The sequence below is a fragment of the Lichenostomus cassidix genome, chromosome 4 (assembly GCF_008360975.1).
Source record: "Lichenostomus cassidix isolate B80296 chromosome 4, HeHo_3.0, whole genome shotgun sequence".
In the NCBI taxonomy this organism is placed as follows: Eukaryota; Metazoa; Chordata; class Aves; order Passeriformes; family Meliphagidae; genus Lichenostomus; species Lichenostomus cassidix.
This window is the reverse complement of record NC_139484.1, coordinates 7526288-7544264: the sequence shown is the minus strand read 5'-3', so window position 1 is coordinate 7544264 and position 17977 is coordinate 7526288. Positions and strand designations below refer to the sequence as shown.

Here is a 17977-nt window from a genome sequence, read left to right as displayed (position 1 = left end):
AGTACACAGAGCTTCATGGTGGCTTTGTGCTCTCCCTCCCACTCTGCATCTTCTTTTTAAGTTCTAGTTCTAGTCTAAATTCTAGGAGAAAAGTCTGAATGTCTTCACACCACGTTGGTGTGTACAAGGCAGTGGAGCATCCTGATTTGGGGTCAGAAGGTGCTATGTACCTGTCTGCCATAGTGTCTGAGCAGTCCTGGTATAGGTGGGGAGCTGTGAGCAGGGGAACGAGAGGTTAAACAAACATTTTTCATGCTAGCAGTGTCAGAGCCATGTGAGCTTGTAAGCATTAAATACTGTCTTGTTTATAATCATATAAAAAGGGATGTCTGCAAGTGAGTTCTTTTGTTATCCAAGAGTATTTCCCTTGTGTTTTTACTTCTAGTTCTTTTGCTGCATTTTTCCATGCAGCAGATTGTTTGGCTTGCCAAGCCATGTTGTCTGCCATGTAGAGAAATTCGGGCAGGGATTTAGACCAGGGTTAATCTATTTTATTACATCAACTCATATAGCTGGGGGAAAAAACCCAACAGATAAGCTTCCTGAAATGCAAACTGTAGTGGTCTGTTTCAGCAGAAGTGTGGCTTTTAGTCCTGAAATTGTCTCTTTCCAGCTGCATCACGTGTTTGAGATACTATCTTTCCTTACAACATGCTCTCTGAGATCCCTGGACTGCCACAACTGTGATAAAACTGTTTGTAATGTGGTGATCTCACCCCTTGGAAATAATACTTCGTTGCTGGCAGTGTCTCTGATGACTTAGCGCGGTGACTTCCCCTGTGAAACATCTTGCACGAGTCTCCTCTTGCTTGTCCTTGCAGATTCTGTGGGGGCTTGATCAAAGACATCAAGAGGAAAGCACCATTCTTCGCCAGCGACTTCTATGATGCTTTAAATATCCAGGCCCTCTCAGCCATCCTCTTCATCTACCTGGCCACTGTCACCAATGCCATCACTTTTGGGGGATTGCTTGGGGATGCTACAGAGAACATGCAGGTGGGCAAGAGCTTGCAGAACTAACAAATACAGCATTTGCCTTTTGTTGTCCAGTCAGAACAGTGTTTGGGCACCGGCAAAGCTGGAATCCTTGGTACAATAATGGAGACGTCCTGTGTTTTCACGGCTTTCTCTGCTGCTGTGGCTGTCCTCTGGCAAATGGTACAGCAGTTCCCTTAAATGGTGATTAAAAGCAGGCCCAGGAGACAGAGAAGGTCTTTGCTCCTTCTGTAGAGAGAAGTTCCTCTGATCTGCTCTCAGTTGTACCATTTTAGTCCAATTAAGTTTGCTACGTCTGACTCTTCTGCCTGACTCCTACAATACCTGGGCTTTGGCCTCTCTGGTGGAAAGAAAATCCTAAAATGAACAGGGCTGTGAGTGAACCAGGAGATGCAACAGGAGAGAAATGTCAGGTCTTCAGAAAAATGAATTTTGAAGTCGTGAGATGTCACGTGCTGGGAACCAGCCACATATCCATGGACAGGCTGGATCAATGGCTTAGCTCAGGCTAAAGAGAAGGGATTTTGTGTTAACGGTGCTGTAGGTGCTTTGTGTTCATGGAATAATAGGAAAAGTAGGAGGTTGTATTTAGATAGATTCAATTCAGCCATATCAAATCTCCTAGCAATAATTAGGCTCATAGTGACAATGACTGAATTATTAATTTTTGCAGGTTTAATTAAGTGAAACATATCTGGAACTCTGTACTTCTCTGTGATGAATTAGAGGCTAGAGTAAGATCCAGCAGCCTGTGCAGTGCCCAGCTCCCCTCTCTCCTGTACAAACAGTTTGTCTTTTCTGAGGCTCATGGAAGTCAGGAATGGAGAGGCCTCCATTCCTGTGAGGAGCACTGGACTGTCATGGGGTAGCAGAGCAAGGACTGTCTGCTCTGCACAAGGTGCAGCCTTTCAGTTGGAGGAGGAAGGGGAAATGTTACCTGGTTCCAAATTTAGTTCAAACTGAGAATCACTTTATTGTGGCCAAAAGTCTCATGAACACTTACTATCAAGTAGCAAAAAACCCCCAAACCACAGTATTTTTGGAGCTACTATATCATAGTTCATATGTCTTGCTTGTTGTAAACAGTGATGCAGCTGCTGCTGGGGCAGGCACTGAGCATGGCCCATCCCTCCTCCCTGTCCTGGGAGCTGCCCTGGCCAGCACTTCCTTCAGAGCTCACTCCTGAGCTTTATGTTTCTGAGAAACACTATTCTTAGCTATGGACACGTGGAAGAATGCAGGAAAAAGAGATTCCAGATGCGCTGGCCACGAGGGCCATCTCCATGAGTAATACAAGAAGAGTGGAGGGAATCAGCTGTGTGAATGCTGTTCCTTGTCCCAGGAGTACTGCGCTCATCCTTACAAGTCCCCCAAAGGCAGCCAGCCTATTGCTTTCCTCAGTGTAAACACTAACTCATGTCTTTCCAGGGAAGAGAGACATAAAACTGTATTTAAATTCTTGCAATACCCCTGATAAGTCAGGAAAACTGCAATACCCCTGATAAGTCAGGAAAACTGCAGCCCCATCCCTCTAGCATAGGTGGAAGGGAGAATTGGCATGGGCCATTGATTGCCAGCTGCTCGGCACACGTGGTTATCCTGAGTAACTCTGAACTGTGTGGGACCAACATCTTGGTGTGAGCTGCAGGAGAGGCAGAGAATGCTCTCCCGTGGGCACACAGACATGCAGCACGTGGTCACGACAAAACTGCTCGTTTAGAGAGGGTTATCTCACAGGAATGACTCCTCTCCCGTGTTTCTGCAGGGCGTGTTGGAGAGCTTCCTGGGCACGGCTGTCACCGGTGCGATATTTTGCCTTTTGGCTGGTCAGCCCCTCACCATTTTGAGCAGCACAGGACCTGTCCTGGTCTTTGAGCGGCTCCTCTTCAATTTCAGCAAGTGAGTATGTGCGGGGAGAGGGCAGAGGGCAGGAATGTCCCACACGAAGGAAACCCCAGCCAGGGAATAAACTAACTGCCTGCTGGTGGGGAAGGAGGGGATTTAGTGCACAAAATGAAGCATCTCATTTCTTGTCAAGATCCGCTGCAATCACATTGGGGATTTTCCTGGCACGCATGTCCTGGGGCTCTGCCCAGTGTGTGGCTGCCTGTCTCTGTGGGGCCTCCTTGAAAAAAACCCTTGGCCACTTCAGTCCTCTGTGAGGAATTTGCTCTAGTTAAAGTGTGCTGCTTCTCCCAGTCACTACTTCCCTGACTCCCATAGGAGCAAAGAAATTAATCCAGCTCTTCACTAACAAAATCCCATGGGTCTCAAGGTTGCCAAAAATTTGTTCTTAAATCAGCAGTCATTTGAAATAATCACTAATGTTTATGAAAGCAGAAGTGTCTGTGGTAGAAACAACCCTCAGAATTCTGTGGTGGAGCTTATCCGCATTTAAAGATACTTGGGTTTTTTCCATTAACTGGTGTAAAGAGGTTCTGCTCCTTCCATGTTATTGACAGCCGACGCCCAGAGCTAAAAGGAGCCTGTTTTGTTAGGTGTGCTCATTTACCATTCCCACATCTGCAATACCAGGAAAATACACTGGAATCCCTAAAGGACTCAACAGTGTCATAGATGATTTTACCCATGGGGCTGGTGATCCTTTGGCTGGTGTTTTGCAAGGACATCATTTTAGGTTACACGGAATACACCTCAAATCCCTTGTAGTCCATGTTCTCAACATGGCAGGTTGTGCAGGACTTGTGTTCCTACATGTAGGGAGGAATGGGGCCTAGGAAAAAATGGCTGGAGAATTAGATTTTCCCAGGGAGGGAAGCTGTAAGCTGCCAAAAGGTGAGAGTTCCACAGGGGAGTAAGAGGGGGGCACCTTTCTTTACTTCCTTCATCTGAAATAAATGAATAGAGTCAGGAATGGACACGCTGCACCTGTTGGTGTCTGGCAGTCATGACAAAGCCCAGGTGCGGCATGCAGCAGGAAAAAAGCAAGATGGAAAAGCACTTTGTACTGTTTTGGCAGGGAGAAGGTGGTTATTTTTAACCTGAGGAGGAGGTGGTGGTTATAAAAGCCATTGTCCTAACAACCTGCCAGAGCAGAAAGGCAGGAGTTTTCAAAGGAGGCCTTTCTTACAAGGAAATTGGAACTAAGTACTGTGATTTTTCAGTAATGCATTTGTGGTTTACATTCATATTCACAACACACTGTTCCCTGCTAGGAGCAAAATTAGAAAAACTTCCCATCTCCTGACTCATTTAAAGTGTGACTCTGTGTGTATATCTGAAGAGATCCCTAAAACACCTTGTGGACTCAGCCATGTGTTTGGCCTTGGGTGCTCCATGGTGCTGGCACCAGAGATCAGTCCTACAGGACTTGGTGCTTTTCCACCTGCTCTGTCTGCTTCAGACGTGCTGCAGGAATTTGAGGGGTAAAAGCCCAAATAATATAGTTTAAAACTTTTTTAAGTTATTCAGTGGTGTGGAGTCAGTGTACCTGAGTTTTTGCCAGCTGCCTTCAGATGAATGGGAGCTCCTGCCCCCCAGGCACTGACTCCGGATATTTCAGAGTTGTCACTGGGTATTTTTATTTTTTCCCTCTCTTTTTCTAAATCACTTTGTTTCTTACTTGCTCCTTGCCCTCTTCCAGGTCAGGGCTCCTGGCTTCCAGAGAATTACAGCTGTCTGAGCCTGCCAGCCCCACCACCTCTTTCTCCCTTCCCCAGAACAAACAATGATCGTCCTGGCACGTCCTTATCTGCTCCAGTGTTCCCTTTTGGCATTTTTTCACTCCTAAAAGCCCACCTTTGGTCTCTGCGCTGGCACAGCATCTCAGCCTCAAGCAGCAAAAAAGGGGGTATCGTTCCCAGGAGGGAATGATGCAGTTGGCTCTATGGGCCTTCCCAGCCTGCCATTGCAGGCACCAGGGTTTATCATAGAATCATAGAATATCCCAGGCTGGAAAGGACGCATAAGGATCAGCAAGTCCAGCTCTCTGCACCTGACAGGACTACCTAAAACTAAACCATATGACTAAGAGGACTGTACAGATGCTCTTTAAACTCCATCAGGTTAGGTGCCATGACCGTTTCCTTGGAGAGACTGTTCCAGTGCTCAGCCACCCTCTGAGGAAAGATCTTCCCTTTATGTCCAATCTCAACTTCCCCTGACTCAGCTTCATTCTGTGTAGCATTTGCTTTGTACTTCCTGATCTTATCTAACCCAATGTTCCCCTTTCTTGCCACCCTTGTCTTGTTGCAGGGACAATGGTTTTGACTACCTGGAGTTCCGCCTCTGGATCGGCCTCTGGTCAGCCTTCCAGTGTCTCATTCTCGTGGCCACTGATGCCAGCTTCCTAGTCAAGTACTTTACCCGCTTCACCGAAGAAGGATTTTCCTCCCTGATCAGCTTCATCTTCATTTATGATGCTTTCAAGAAGATGATCAAGCTAGCAGATCATTATCCCATCAACTCCCATTTCAAGGTGGACTATATCACGCATTACTCTTGTGCCTGTAAACCACTAGATCCAGGTAAGAGAATGTTTCATTACCTCCCCAGTTTGTAGGAGGTGGCCTTTGTTCTCTTTTTCCTTTGTGCTGCAGCCCAGAAGATACGTAGATTATTCCTTCTTTATCAGCTGTCTTCAGATACCCTATCTTAGTCTCAGGAAGCTGGGAGGTAAATTTCACCCTGCATCCCAACTGGAATGTCAGTATAGCCAGCCTTCTCGGGAATCCTCCACAGAGCATCATGACCAGTGGAGAAGCTGTTTCTGCACCCTTGTCTCCTTGCATCCCTGTGGCTGTCAGTTCCAAGTGGCATTTCCTCCAAGAATTCTGTGAAGTGGCAGAAGTGGTGGCCAGGTCACTGCCATGCAGCTGGGGCCACTACCATGGAGCTCAGGTCACTCGTGTTTCAAGTGCCAGTGCTGGATTTGTTCAAGGCGTTACCCAAACATAGGTGGTTCCCACTTCCTGGTTGCATGGATGAGAGGGAAAGCACAAACAATTCCTCGCTAAGCAGAAGGGAAATGTATCTACAGTGCAGCCTATCTCTGGAGTGTGGGCTGTGTAGCAGATAGAGCCAGTGTACCTATGGGTCTGAGAACAAAGGGTTACAAAACCCAAATCCAAACAGAGGGACACTGTCTGGACCATTAGGGAAGTGGGCACCACTCCTAGGATCCCACAAACAATGGGGGTTGAGTAAGAAAGTTGGTCTGTGCCCAAAGTAAACTGCATGTTATCTTGGCACACCTGTCCCACAGGAAAAGCTGCAGGTTGCTCCTCACAGGTGTTGGGAGCTGGGTGCCTGCCCTCCCTCCCTGTTAAACACAGGGTCTTGGTGAGCACATGGATGTTGGTCTGATTCTGCCTCCACTGGAATGGCAGAGTGGTTTCCTTTTTGAAACTAGGACAATGGGAATGGTCAGTGCCAAATTGGAAGTCTCCACTTCCCATTGAAACACTTGTGGCTCTCCAGATGTGCAAGTGAGAAAAGTTTATTTATGCAAAACCTCAGTAAGCTGTGAGGACAGGGGCCACGAGCCCATTTGCAGGAAGGATTGCATTTCTAAATGAAAATTCAAATCCAGGATTCCTAATGCTGCAGATGCCACAGGAAAACATGTCTCTGCCACAGGGAATGCTGCCGCTTCTTTCAAAGAAATTATCTCCATCCTGTTGATTTCAATTGCTTGCCGTCTTTTTTCTTTCTTTTAATTCAAAACTGTGTTTATACTGGACACTGAAATGCATTTTGCTTTTCTGGATGTCTTTGGCATTGTGCTTGCATTTGAAATTAATCATTAGGAGTGTTCTGTGGGTATTTAATTTAATCCAGAAATCATTAGAAAAATATTGGAAAGCTATGAAATATTAAATTGTCTGTCTGGTTTTTTGAATTTTTTTTTACCATGAACTCAAAATATAATCCCAGTTGGGTCTGGGTGATGTTTCACTTAACCTTTTCTTTTTCTGTTTGTGAGTGACTGATGATTGAGGCTTTTGAGTCTCTCTGAAACAGTTGTGACTCACTTTACTGGAGCAAAGAGGTGGCAAACAGCTTGACAGAGTCAAGAAATTATTTAATTGAAATTTACTCTCCTTCCTAACTGTTTCCTGCATCCTGCTCACTATATCCCCTTTTTTCTTCTCTCTTGCAGTTAATAGCTCATTACTTAACAGGACAATGGTGCTGTCAGACTATGAGCTGGTCTCTCCCTCCTCCGAGCTGGTGAGTTCCCCTTGGGAAGGCAGGGATCACATGGACTGCAGAGCTCTGGATAATGAGGAGAAAGAAGTGGAGCTTGATGGGTCATATCCATTCGTGGGGGAAGGAAGTTGAGACACAATAACACCCCTTTTTAGTCAGACACCAGATGGTCTCACCCAAACAATTCTATGATTCCATGGTTTTTAGCCTCTGCACAATGCCTCCCTGTTCCTCTCAGATACTGTCACCATTCCTGTCACAGCATGGGTAGATCATACACAGCCTTATGGAAACATTCCCTTTTTTTCTGCAGGACAACACCACCATTGACTGGGCAGCTCTGACAGCCAAGGAGTGCTTGAAATATGGGGGACAACTTGTAGGCAACAACTGTGACTATGTTCCTGACATCACCCTCATGTCTTTCATCCTCTTTTTTGGCACTTACACCTGCTCCATGGCCCTGAAGAAATTCAAAACCAGTCGCTACTTTCCCACCACTGTAAGTATCTGCTGTCACTCCATCAGTCTTTCCAAGGGCACAGGTCAGCCTTCCTTTTGGAGAAGCTGTCCTGCACACAGGGAGGGATGCTCTGCAGGGAAGCCAGGTTGCCATGGTTGGGATAAAAGTGCAGCTGGTGGTTGGATCTGGTTAACAAAGGTGTGCCTGGGATTGTTCGCAGTGGTTCTGGAGGGCACAGGTAAGGCAGCAGAAGAGCCAAGAGGAGCCATAATCTGTCGTGGGAATGTGGCAAGGATTTTAAACATGCTGAAGGGGACCCTTCCAAGCTTGCAGGCGTGTCTCAGATGCATCTTCTTGTTTTGTGCCCCTGGTGAGGCTCCCAGGCCGGGCGTGCGAGCCAGTGCTTCCTGTGTGTGCCAAAGCTGTTTCTCCCTGAGATTGCCCCGTTTCTGGCATTCCAACACACAGGGGTTTATCCTGCATGGATGTTTACTGTTCCACTGTGTTACAATTGAACCTCTCTTATTTTTAATAAAAAGGAAACAAATTCCATTTGGGCTGGAATGCAACTCAATTTATCTGTAACCATGTGAACCCAGGAAACCTGGAAGGAACAATAGCTTTGGAAAGCTCACACAGTTCCAGGCTAGCACAGTGGCTCCTGCCTGGTTCAGTTCTGGGGTCTGATCAGTGGCAGCTTTAAGTTGTTGTATTCCAATGACTTCAGAAAAGCTGCAGTCTTAAGGACTTAGCAGAGAAGCCTGGTTTGTTTTTCTGTCTGATTAGTTTGATTTATTACTTGAACAGCAAACAACATAATCTCTGCTAGTCATTCAGAGTATCTCTTTTGTGGAAGTTTGTGTTGTTTTCATGCTTCCATTTAGGCTTTCAGAAAACACAGTAATGTACCAAGGCATGTGTGGTAAATGACACTGGACATGACAGTGGGCATATTTGTGGGAGAAGAAACAATGAGCTTGTCTTGCCATGGGGTTTATCATGTAGACACTAAAGCATGGATGAAATAGTGTTTTGTGGTGGTAACTCGTGTTGTTATGATACCACCTTCTCTTTCAGGCCCGGAAGCTCATCAGTGACTTTGCCATTATCCTTTCCATTTTGATTTTCTGTGGAATAGATGCCCTGGTTGGTGTGGACACACCAAAACTAATTGTGCCAAGTGAATTCAAGGTATGTTGTTTGCTGGCCTTTGGAAGAGGTTCCTTTTCTCTCACACCTGCCCTATGTGGAATACTTGCCTTCAGAATGGGAATGTAGTCAGTGGTCTGTCAAGGGCCAGTTTACTCAGAAGGTGAGAGTTAGAATGCTTTTTGTTAACGTCATTTTGCTTGGCTGATTTATCTCCTAAATTCTGCCTCCATACTTGGAACCTTCCATTGGTATTAATGGGAAGGATGAAATTGTCACAAACCTGAAGTGTCTCCCTGGAGCTCCATTGCTGGAAGAAAACCTGGTTTTGGGATGTCATCACCCCTTGTGTTGTGCCTCTAACACGAGCTTTCTTTTCTTTGCCCTTCAAAGCCAACCAGTCCTGAGAGGGGTTGGTTTATCCCACCTTTTGGAGGGAACCCGTGGTGGGTGTACCTGGCAGCAGCCATCCCTGCCCTGCTGGTGACAATCCTCATCTTCATGGACCAGCAGATCACTGCTGTCATTGTCAACAGGAAGGAGCACAAGCTCAAGGTGGGTGTGCTTTGTGCCTGGAACATGTGCGGGGGCTTTTCCTCCTGCCATCTTCCTCTTCCATGGACACGAGCCTATTCCCTGTCACTGGCTGCTGTTTTTAAGCAGGAAAAGTGGCTTTGTGGCCAAAGCTGCACAGTGCTGTCAAATACAAGCAATAAGCTGGAGAGATTGGGGACATACCAAGGGCATAGCCCCAGTTGGATGTTATTTAAAGAAGAGCTGACACGTAACAGCCTAAGATGTAGTCATGTTTTTAAAATAAACTTTCCAGACCAGTGCTATGCAGTTTTTCATGCCTGTAGGTTTTTTTTCCTTTCCCTGCATGGTCAGTTCTATTGAAAAATATTAAACTCCTGTAAAGGACTCTCCCTTCCTGCTAACAGGACACATTTTAAGTGGTCTGACCCATGGGAGTAATGACTCCCTCAAAACACAGGTAGTAGTGGGTCATTATTTAGATACCTGCTTTATCAGTTACATGGGAAAGCTGTTGGAAATGGGAAGGGAGCTTCTGCTTGGAAAAGAGGAGGATGTTTCAATTCATGTAATGTGTGATTTAAGACCATCCAGCCTGGAGGAGAGAGTTGAAGTACCGGGAAAAGGTTTCTTGTGCACAGTGATGACTGCTGGCTGATGGTTTAAAAAAAACTCCACAAAACATCCCTGTTTGCCACCTGGATCTGGGCAGATAAATTCAGTGCTGGGCCCTCATGTTCCTCAGAGATGGCTGATCAGTTTTAGGTCTGTCTCCCACACCTAACTAAGCAGATATAACATTTTCTTAAACACTGTAAGAAAATACTTACTGTTCTTCCTTCATGAGGAAGAGGCCCCTCATCTCTGCTGCATATGAACCACTGGATGTGGTTTTGCTGTCAGCACTGGCTGTACTTTTTTAGTAACAAAGTTTTAAACACTCCAGCAAAGTACTGTTTGACATTAAAAAATGTATTCCTTGCTGCCTTTGTTATGGTGTGAGCATGATCTTCTGTGGAATTGAGGGTTCACAAGCCCCATCCTATTGTTCCACACCAAAAAACACCTCTATACACAAGATGTGCTGTAGGAAAAATGGATTTTTTTCTGCTCATGCCTTGCTAAAGTGTTGACAGGGTGTTGCTGGGTGCCCATCCTGGTGCCACCAGCTAGCCAAGGTAAGCAGCACATGTGTGAGGAAAACAGTCAGGACTATTCAAGAGAAGCTGGATTGCTCTCCCTCCTGAGTCATTCTAGGCCTGGATAGTTTGTTTTTTCCAATAAAATCAAATTGAATGGGATGAAAAAAAGATTAATCTGTTCTAAAATAGCAAATCTTAGAGGTTTGTCTGCTGTTTTTCTGAAGATCCCTTTTCTTGGTGGCTCTTTTGTTTCTTCACTTCTTTTCTTGGCACTTGTGACCCCTGGATTTCCTGTGTTATTTCATTAAAGGATTTGAAAAATAGAGGATCAGAGGTGTTTGAAAATGAGTAAAGAATGATGGCAGCTTTCTCCTTTGGGTAGGGAATGAGGCTTCAGCTGTTCTGGTTGCACTCCTGAAGGAGCCTGTGGTTGGGTCTTGAGGGAGGTGCTTCCTTATGTTCACAAGATCCCATGTATATCTGGTGTTTGGCTTTGTTGTCCAGGATGTTGCAGAAGGAAATGCCACCTGTCTGGTGTGCCTCTGCCCTGCTCTGTAGGCATTTGGAATAATTAAGCTGAAGGTTGTTTGTCTCCTTCCACAGAAAGGTGCTGGATATCATCTGGATTTGTTTTGGGTGGCCGTTCTGATGATTGTCTGCTCCTTTATGGGGCTGCCCTGGTATGTGGCTGCTACTGTCATCTCCATCGCTCACATCGACAGCTTGAAGATGGAGACGGAGACTTCAGCCCCTGGAGAACAGCCCAAGTTTTTGGGAGTGAGGTATGTCCAACCAGGAAGCCTTAATTACCTTGTTTGCTTGTAAAATCCTTTTGTACTAAGAATTTTTGGGCTGCTTTCTCCCTTTTTCCAAAGCCAATTCCTTGGGCAAACCCGCATGTGATTCCTCCAAAGTTTATTTGGCTGCATCAAACGCAGTGTGCCTGTGTTAAAGGAAATACATTTCCTGCAGATTCCTTTATCCAAGGAAATTAAGCATTCCTTAGCAAATGTAATGGTCAAACATACAAACCTGTCATACGTAGTGTAACCAGCTCTACTTAATGAAGCATTTTTTCCTGTGTTTGGTTGCCTTCATTAAGTGGTCTAAAGTGCTTCTGATGGGAGCACTCCTGGAAATCAGGCTGCTTGTTTAGGCAACTAAATAGAAGTTTTATGGCCTGACTTGCAGTGTTTGAAAATATTACTGGCTGAGGTATTTTTGGATGTGGGGAGCCCTGTGGGTGCTGCTGAATGCACATGTTCAGCACCCTGCGAAGGTCTGAGTGATTTATCCAGCTGTTGGAGTGCTCTGGGCAAGGCTCACAATGTGTTACTGATCTCAGCGTGGAAAGCTGATGATTTATTGCCTCTCTGCATGCTCTGAGTATGGCTGTGTGGGGAACTGGGAGTGCTGGTTTGTAGTGTTTAACCTATAAACACACTCCTCTTTGTTCAGTTGCAGTGCTGTGTTGATCTCCAGACAGTGTAACAAAACAATCTGGGGGCTGAAAACAGAGGTGCAGGGCTTGGTCAGGATCCAGCCACCTGCCTGATGCTGTTGGCTGAAAAACATGTCTGCAAAAATGGGTTTTGGGGGATTTCTCTTGATGTTAAATACTTGTGGTCCTCACCCAGTGATGTTGTTTCAGGGAGCAGAGAGTCACTGGAGTCATTGTTTTTATCCTGACTGGGGTGTCTGTCTTCATGGCTCCCATCCTGAAGGTAATGACTGTTTAGAGTTCTTTGGAAGCTTAAATCCAAACCTTTTGGAAGGAAAAACCACATGGTTGTAGTGTGCTAAAATGGTGACTGAGTTCAGGGCTGGGGTTCTTGGGCACTGTGGTTTTCTTTATTTTTCCATGTTTGCATAAAGTTAAGTTACCTTTTCTTTTATGATTTCTTTTATACTTCTGCCGGGCCTGTGTTTTATTGAAAACATATTGTGGATAAAGCTGAGAGTATGGAAAATGTGTTTCTGGAGGAAGCAGCGCAATTAAATGGCATTTTTTCATCTCCTGAACCTTTTTTTCCTGTGAGTTTAGCGAAGGCTCTGCATAGATGTGCTGCTGATGGACTGTTGGATCTAGGTAGGATGCTGTTTTCTGAGACCAGAAATTTGTTGGCATATAGCCATGGAAGAATGCATCCTCAGTGGATCATCAGATTGTAGAAGGAAACTGGAAAACCTGCTTATCCCTGTCTTGTGGAGGACGCTGCCTTCTCCAGGGATAGTGATGGAAGTGGTGCCAAGCACAGACAGACATGCTGTCCAATGGGAGATGTCAGCTGCAGGAGCCCTGATCCATGGGTGCATAGGCTGATGGTGTGAGCACAAGATGTCAGACCAGTGGCACCGTGCGTTGTAACTGTGGGACGATGTGTCCAGAGGAGAGTTTCTGGAGGCTGCACATGAGTTTTTGGAAGCCACAGGGGCTGTGAGGCACAGTGGCATGTGAGCCTGAGGGGAGGAGGCAGGCAGGGAGCAGTGATGCTGCCTGTGGAGAGACTGGAGACAGTGGCTTTCCAAAGCCAGTGTGTTCCTGTTCTTCATTTCTAAGGTTGTTTGTACAGCTCAAATTTTGGTGTCTTGGGTAACAGTTTCCACCTCCGCACAAACAGGCATTTCCGTGCTTTTAATTTAGTGGCTGATTGTGATAATCCTGTTTTTCATGTGACCTTTCCCTGCAAGATCCCTCTTCCTCTATTCCACTGGGGTCTGCTATTTCCCGTGTTATGCTTCAGTCATTCATTTTTTGCCTGTGCTTCCCCTAAGACACAATGTGTGGGGAAGATCCTCGCTGGAGGACGCCTGAGGATAAGTCAGCACACTCCTGGCCCACGTGCCAGCGGGAAGAACCTGGCAGGATTTCAGGACCTTTAGCAAATTCCAGTGGCAGGGTCCTGCTGGAGAGAGCTGCTCTGCTGAATGCATTGCAGAACATTTCAGTCTTCTCCTGCCAGCAGCGAATTGAACACTGACAATCCCAAATTCAATAAACCAGCCAATCCACGGAATAATCCCAGCTTTGTTTTCTGAGGGCTTTGCAGTGGTTGTGCTGGTTTTGGATGTTGCTGGTGTTTCTGCTCGGCCAAGGCGGATCTCCACAGAAACATCCTTGGTCCTGCTAGAAGAGTGACAGGCACTTTATTATAAATACAGTTTTAATCCTGTTGGCCTGCAGCAGGTTTGCTCGGAGCACCGAAGCCAGCAATCCCACCGTTAGGGAATACTTTGCCAAGAGAGTCTTCCAAAATGACAGCATCACTTGCTGCTCTGCAGTATAATGTACACAGGTTTCACCTTAGGATGATATACAGGTTTAATCATCATGGAATGGTGAAATAATATATGGATATTTTTCTTACTTTTAAAAACCCCCATGGCAATAAATAGAAGGGGAGAAGAAGAGAGCAGTGAAAATTGAGCTAGAAAGCTCAACTCTTGATTACTGGAGCTACTATCTTGTCTAGTCTCATCCCTCAGATCAAGTGAGGGCTTTGAACCCCATGGTCACCCACAGCTTTGTGAACTACACACCAGATCCCCATCCCTCCCACAACAGTGTTGGCAGATCCCACACTGCAGAAAAAACATTTACCTTCCAATGGGAAATATCAATGCGGCTCACTCGAAGGAGAAAGTAAAGCCAAGACAAGGATGAGTTAGCAATTAGGAAGCTCACAGGAGATGATGGGCAATGAGACTCAGGAAGGAAAGGAAGGGAGGAAAAAAAATTCAGGCAGGAGGGAGGCTTTGGATAGCATGTGGCTAGGTGACTTTCGTGTTCATATGCCCCCAGGGAAATGCCTGCTGGAAACGATAATAAGGTGGTGGGGAATATGCTAAAAGACTGACTAGCTGCTGTGTTATTTGCCTCTTTAGTGAGCTCTGTGCAGAGGTTGGAAGTGGAGGGTTCCCAGCGCAGGAGTGATGGAAGCAGCGGGCGCCGTGGCTGGGCTGCGGCTGCCATTCAGTGGCAGCCACCTGGCACTGCACGAGGGACTATCCTTTGGAGCTCATTCCATTCTCCCTGGGTTCCAGTAAATCCCACAAAGGCCATTATTCAGCTCCTGCCTGTGGCTTGTTCCAAGCATCCCTGTTCCTGTCACGCCAGGCTGGCTGCCCAGTTCTGGGGGGAGGAACAGAGACATACCAGGGAAACTGACTGGTGTTCCCCTGCACCTTCCTCACTTCTGAGGGCACATGTGCCTGGTGTGAATGGGCACCACTTAGCACTTCGAGGGAGCAGAAAGTGTTGTTTGAAAGGACACATCCTGGCAACAAAGAAAGGAAATCACAGTCCTGTATTTGGGAGTAGTTATGGATTTATGTGTGCGAGAGACAAGCAGGCAGAGATTGCGTTGGCATGACTGTCATCACTGAGGTGGGACTCCAAAGAACAGCCTTTTTGCATGGATTTGCATGGCTTACTAAGCTGGACTGGACATGGAATCACAGGATTGTTTCAATTGGAAAAGCTCTCTTAAGATCACCCAGTCTCACCAGCACTGCCAAAGTCACCACTAAACCACATCCCAAAGTGCTACATTTACCCTGTTTTTAAATTCCTCTAGAGATGGTGACTCCACCACTGCCCTGGAAAGCTTGTGCCAGGGCTTGACAACCCTTTCCATGAAGGTGTTTTTCCTAATATCTCACCTAAAATTCCCCTGGCACAACTCAAGTCTGTTTCCTCTTGTTCTGTCACCTGTTACCTGGGAAAACAGAGTATACCACAAACTACAGGATCATGCTGCCTTTTCTTCTTCTCTGCCCTCTGCTTCCAGTCACACCACAAATCCAGAGGTCAAAGGCAGTTTGAAGCTCACTGGAACACGTTTGCCTACCTCTTCCTTAACTTGCTGAGTGACTGCATCATTCCCTCTGGTTCTTGACAAGATGTCCAAGTCCTGGTGTAGTGGGAGAGTGTGATTACACAAATGTCTTTGCATGTCTCAAAACACAGCAGAAGAATTTATTGTTGTTTATTTGGCTTTATTTTGCTTTATTATTTATATGGGTTCATTCCTCCACATTGTCCACTCATGGGTGCAGTTTGAGATGATGACAGGCTGGGAATGATGTCCCACCATGTGTTAATGGTGCGTGGTGTACAGGGAGATTCTTCACCTGGTTTCTCCTACTCTTCCTCCTACAGTTCATTCCCATGCCTGTGCTCTACGGTGTCTTCCTCTACATGGGAGTTGCATCCCTCAATGGCGTGCAGGTGAGTAAACAACCAGCACAGGGGTTCTTCCACAGCCCTCTAGCTCTCCCCTTCCCCTTTGCTGCCTCCTCTTGCTTCTCAAGAAACCTATGGAGGCTGGCAGCTGTTGACAAACATTGCCACAGCCTGGGTGTCCTGAGACGGAGACCAAGGCAGAGTGGCCAGGTGGGCACTGTCAGTGCTGGGGGACGCTTTGTGAAGTCCTGGGACCATCTTTGGCAACCAGGATGGGGCTTAGAGCAACCTGGTCTCGTGGAAGGTTTCCCGGCCCATGGCAGTGGGGTGGAACAAGATGATCCTTAGGATCCCCTCCAACCCAAACAATTCCAGGATTCTGCAGGCTTCAGCCCCAGCTCAGGCTCACTCCCAGGGTGGTTTGGATCCTCTGCCACAGACTGAAGGCAAACAAGGAGGATGATTTATGGCAGCGGGGTTATTCCTCAATGCTAACGAGCAGGGACATTGTTCTCCAGGGAGGGGAAGCCAAGCCCCTCTCTGTTGTTGAGGAAATCTTACATAAGGAGCCATTCTCATGCCCAGCGCCTGTGGCTGGCCCAAGGAGGCTGGAAGTGGTTTTGTTGCTTTCTGGCACCCTGTTAATTGTGGCCTTTCTTTTTCAGACTGAGTTGTGCCCTAAGGGGAAGGGACTGCCTGTTCTGTGAGCCCCAGCATTCCCTTGGGCATTCAGTGAAACAGCCCCAGCTTCCATTCACTGGTGCAGGATCCCTCTGGTCCCGGCAGTGGGCAGTGAGCCCGAGCTCCAGCAGGGGACAAGGAGCGGATTGTCCTGTTGGCCCCTATGGCTGGCTCTCCTGTTGGGGATTTCCCCTGCTCCTGGCCCAGGTGGTGGGGGGACTGGGTTCAAGAGTGGTTTTTTTACTCAATGAGAAATCCCCATTTTGGTTTAACTCCAAGTCCATCTGGTCCGGCACAGGGCAAAGGGACACTGCTGGGAAAGCTGCCCATCCTCCTTGCCCTTCAGTGAGGTGCTGTTCTGTTTTCTGCCAATGCAATGTGTGCCCTCGCCTCTGTTGACCTCTGCTTCTGATTTATTTGGGGAAAACAAAAGCATTGTTCCTAAATGCTGAATGTCTTTCCTTGGCAGGAGCCGGGAAGGGGAGGACAGCAAAAATGCCCCAACGTGATGCTGCCCTGGTTTGGGCATTCATCTTGTTTTCTCTCTTTTTTGTGCATCCTGGGTTTCGTTTCAACATCCCTTTGTTCTCCTTTCCAGTTCATGGATCGTCTGAAGCTGCTCTTGATGCCTCTAAAACACCAGCCTGACTTTATCTACCTGCGCCACGTCCCGCTGCGCAGGGTCCACCTCTTCACCTTCCTGCAGGTGGTGTGCCTGGCCCTCCTCTGGATCCTCAAATCCACCGTGGCTGCTATCATATTCCCTGTCATGGTAGGTGATGCTCTCCTTCACATCCCTCACTTTCACCACAGCCTGTACCTTCCCCAGTTGTTTACTCCTGTAAATGTGTAAATCCAACCTCTCCCTGCCAAGTCTCTGGCTCAGGGCTCAACTCATGGCACTCATGTAAGAGTGCACGGGGTCACTTTATGTAAAGGCTGTGGCTGCCTTTACGTAAATCCTCTGGAAGAAAACAAGCCTGGAAAGTTAATTTTTTTCCAGGAAGGTGTAGTTAGTGTTGACCATTCCTGGCTGCCAAGGTTGGATTTGCCATGGTTTCTCCTTGAGCTGCATGAACCAAGGAGAGAGGCACAGCTTTCCTGTTCTAGTTCAACTAACTACCAAATACAAAATGTCTCCCTGGCTTTTAAATAGCACAAATTGACAAAACCAAGAAGGAGGCTCAGTGCTAAGAGGGGTGCCAAAGGGAGGAAAAGGGAATGTCTCTTTTCCTTGAACTCAAGTAAAAAGACTCTAATGTTGTTCTCCATCAGAGGATGGTTATTCATGTTATTACCAGAGCTATAGACACAGGCACTCTGGCTTGGAGGTGGATCAGACTTTTGCAAAGGCAAAGCTTTATGAAACTCCTGAATAAATCTTGGCCCCAGGTCACCTAATTTCAGGTTTATGAACAAGTAAAATCTCAGTTGTGGGGGCAGGTAGGAGCTGCAGTGCTTATTTAAGGGACAGAAGGAAGGAGGACAGAACCCAGATAAAGAGTAAGATGGTGAAATGGAAAAAGATGATGCAAGTAAAAAAAAAAATTCTCCAAATGTTCCTGCTGGGACACATACTCCTGTAAAAGACATTAAAAATTAGCAATTCCCACTGACATGGCATTCCATCAAAATTCTGTGGCTGTGTTGTACTGA

At 46.6% G+C, this 17977-nt stretch overlaps 1 protein-coding gene across 7 annotated transcripts in view; it reads left to right on the top strand.

Moving 5' to 3' along the window:
* SLC4A4 (solute carrier family 4 member 4) overlaps positions 1-17977 on the top strand; it is a 128304-nt gene that overhangs the window by 100688 nt on the left and 9639 nt on the right. For 6 of the 7 annotated variants that reach the window (XM_085057729.1, XM_085057727.1, XM_085057733.1 and 3 more), the window contains 11 exons: positions 822-996; positions 2762-2895; positions 5212-5483; positions 7118-7188; positions 7481-7669; positions 8708-8821; positions 9173-9334; positions 11059-11237; positions 12107-12179; positions 15617-15685; positions 16920-17093. In XM_085057729.1, the coding sequence (XP_084913855.1) occupies positions 822-996; positions 2762-2895; positions 5212-5483; positions 7118-7188; positions 7481-7669; positions 8708-8821; positions 9173-9334; positions 11059-11237; positions 12107-12179; positions 15617-15685; positions 16920-17093 (1612 nt within the window). The remainder of the gene's footprint in view (positions 1-821; positions 997-2761; positions 2896-5211; positions 5484-7117; positions 7189-7480; positions 7670-8707; positions 8822-9172; positions 9335-11058; positions 11238-12106; positions 12180-15616; positions 15686-16919; positions 17094-17977) is intronic. The other variant, XM_085057728.1, reaches the window with a different exon arrangement.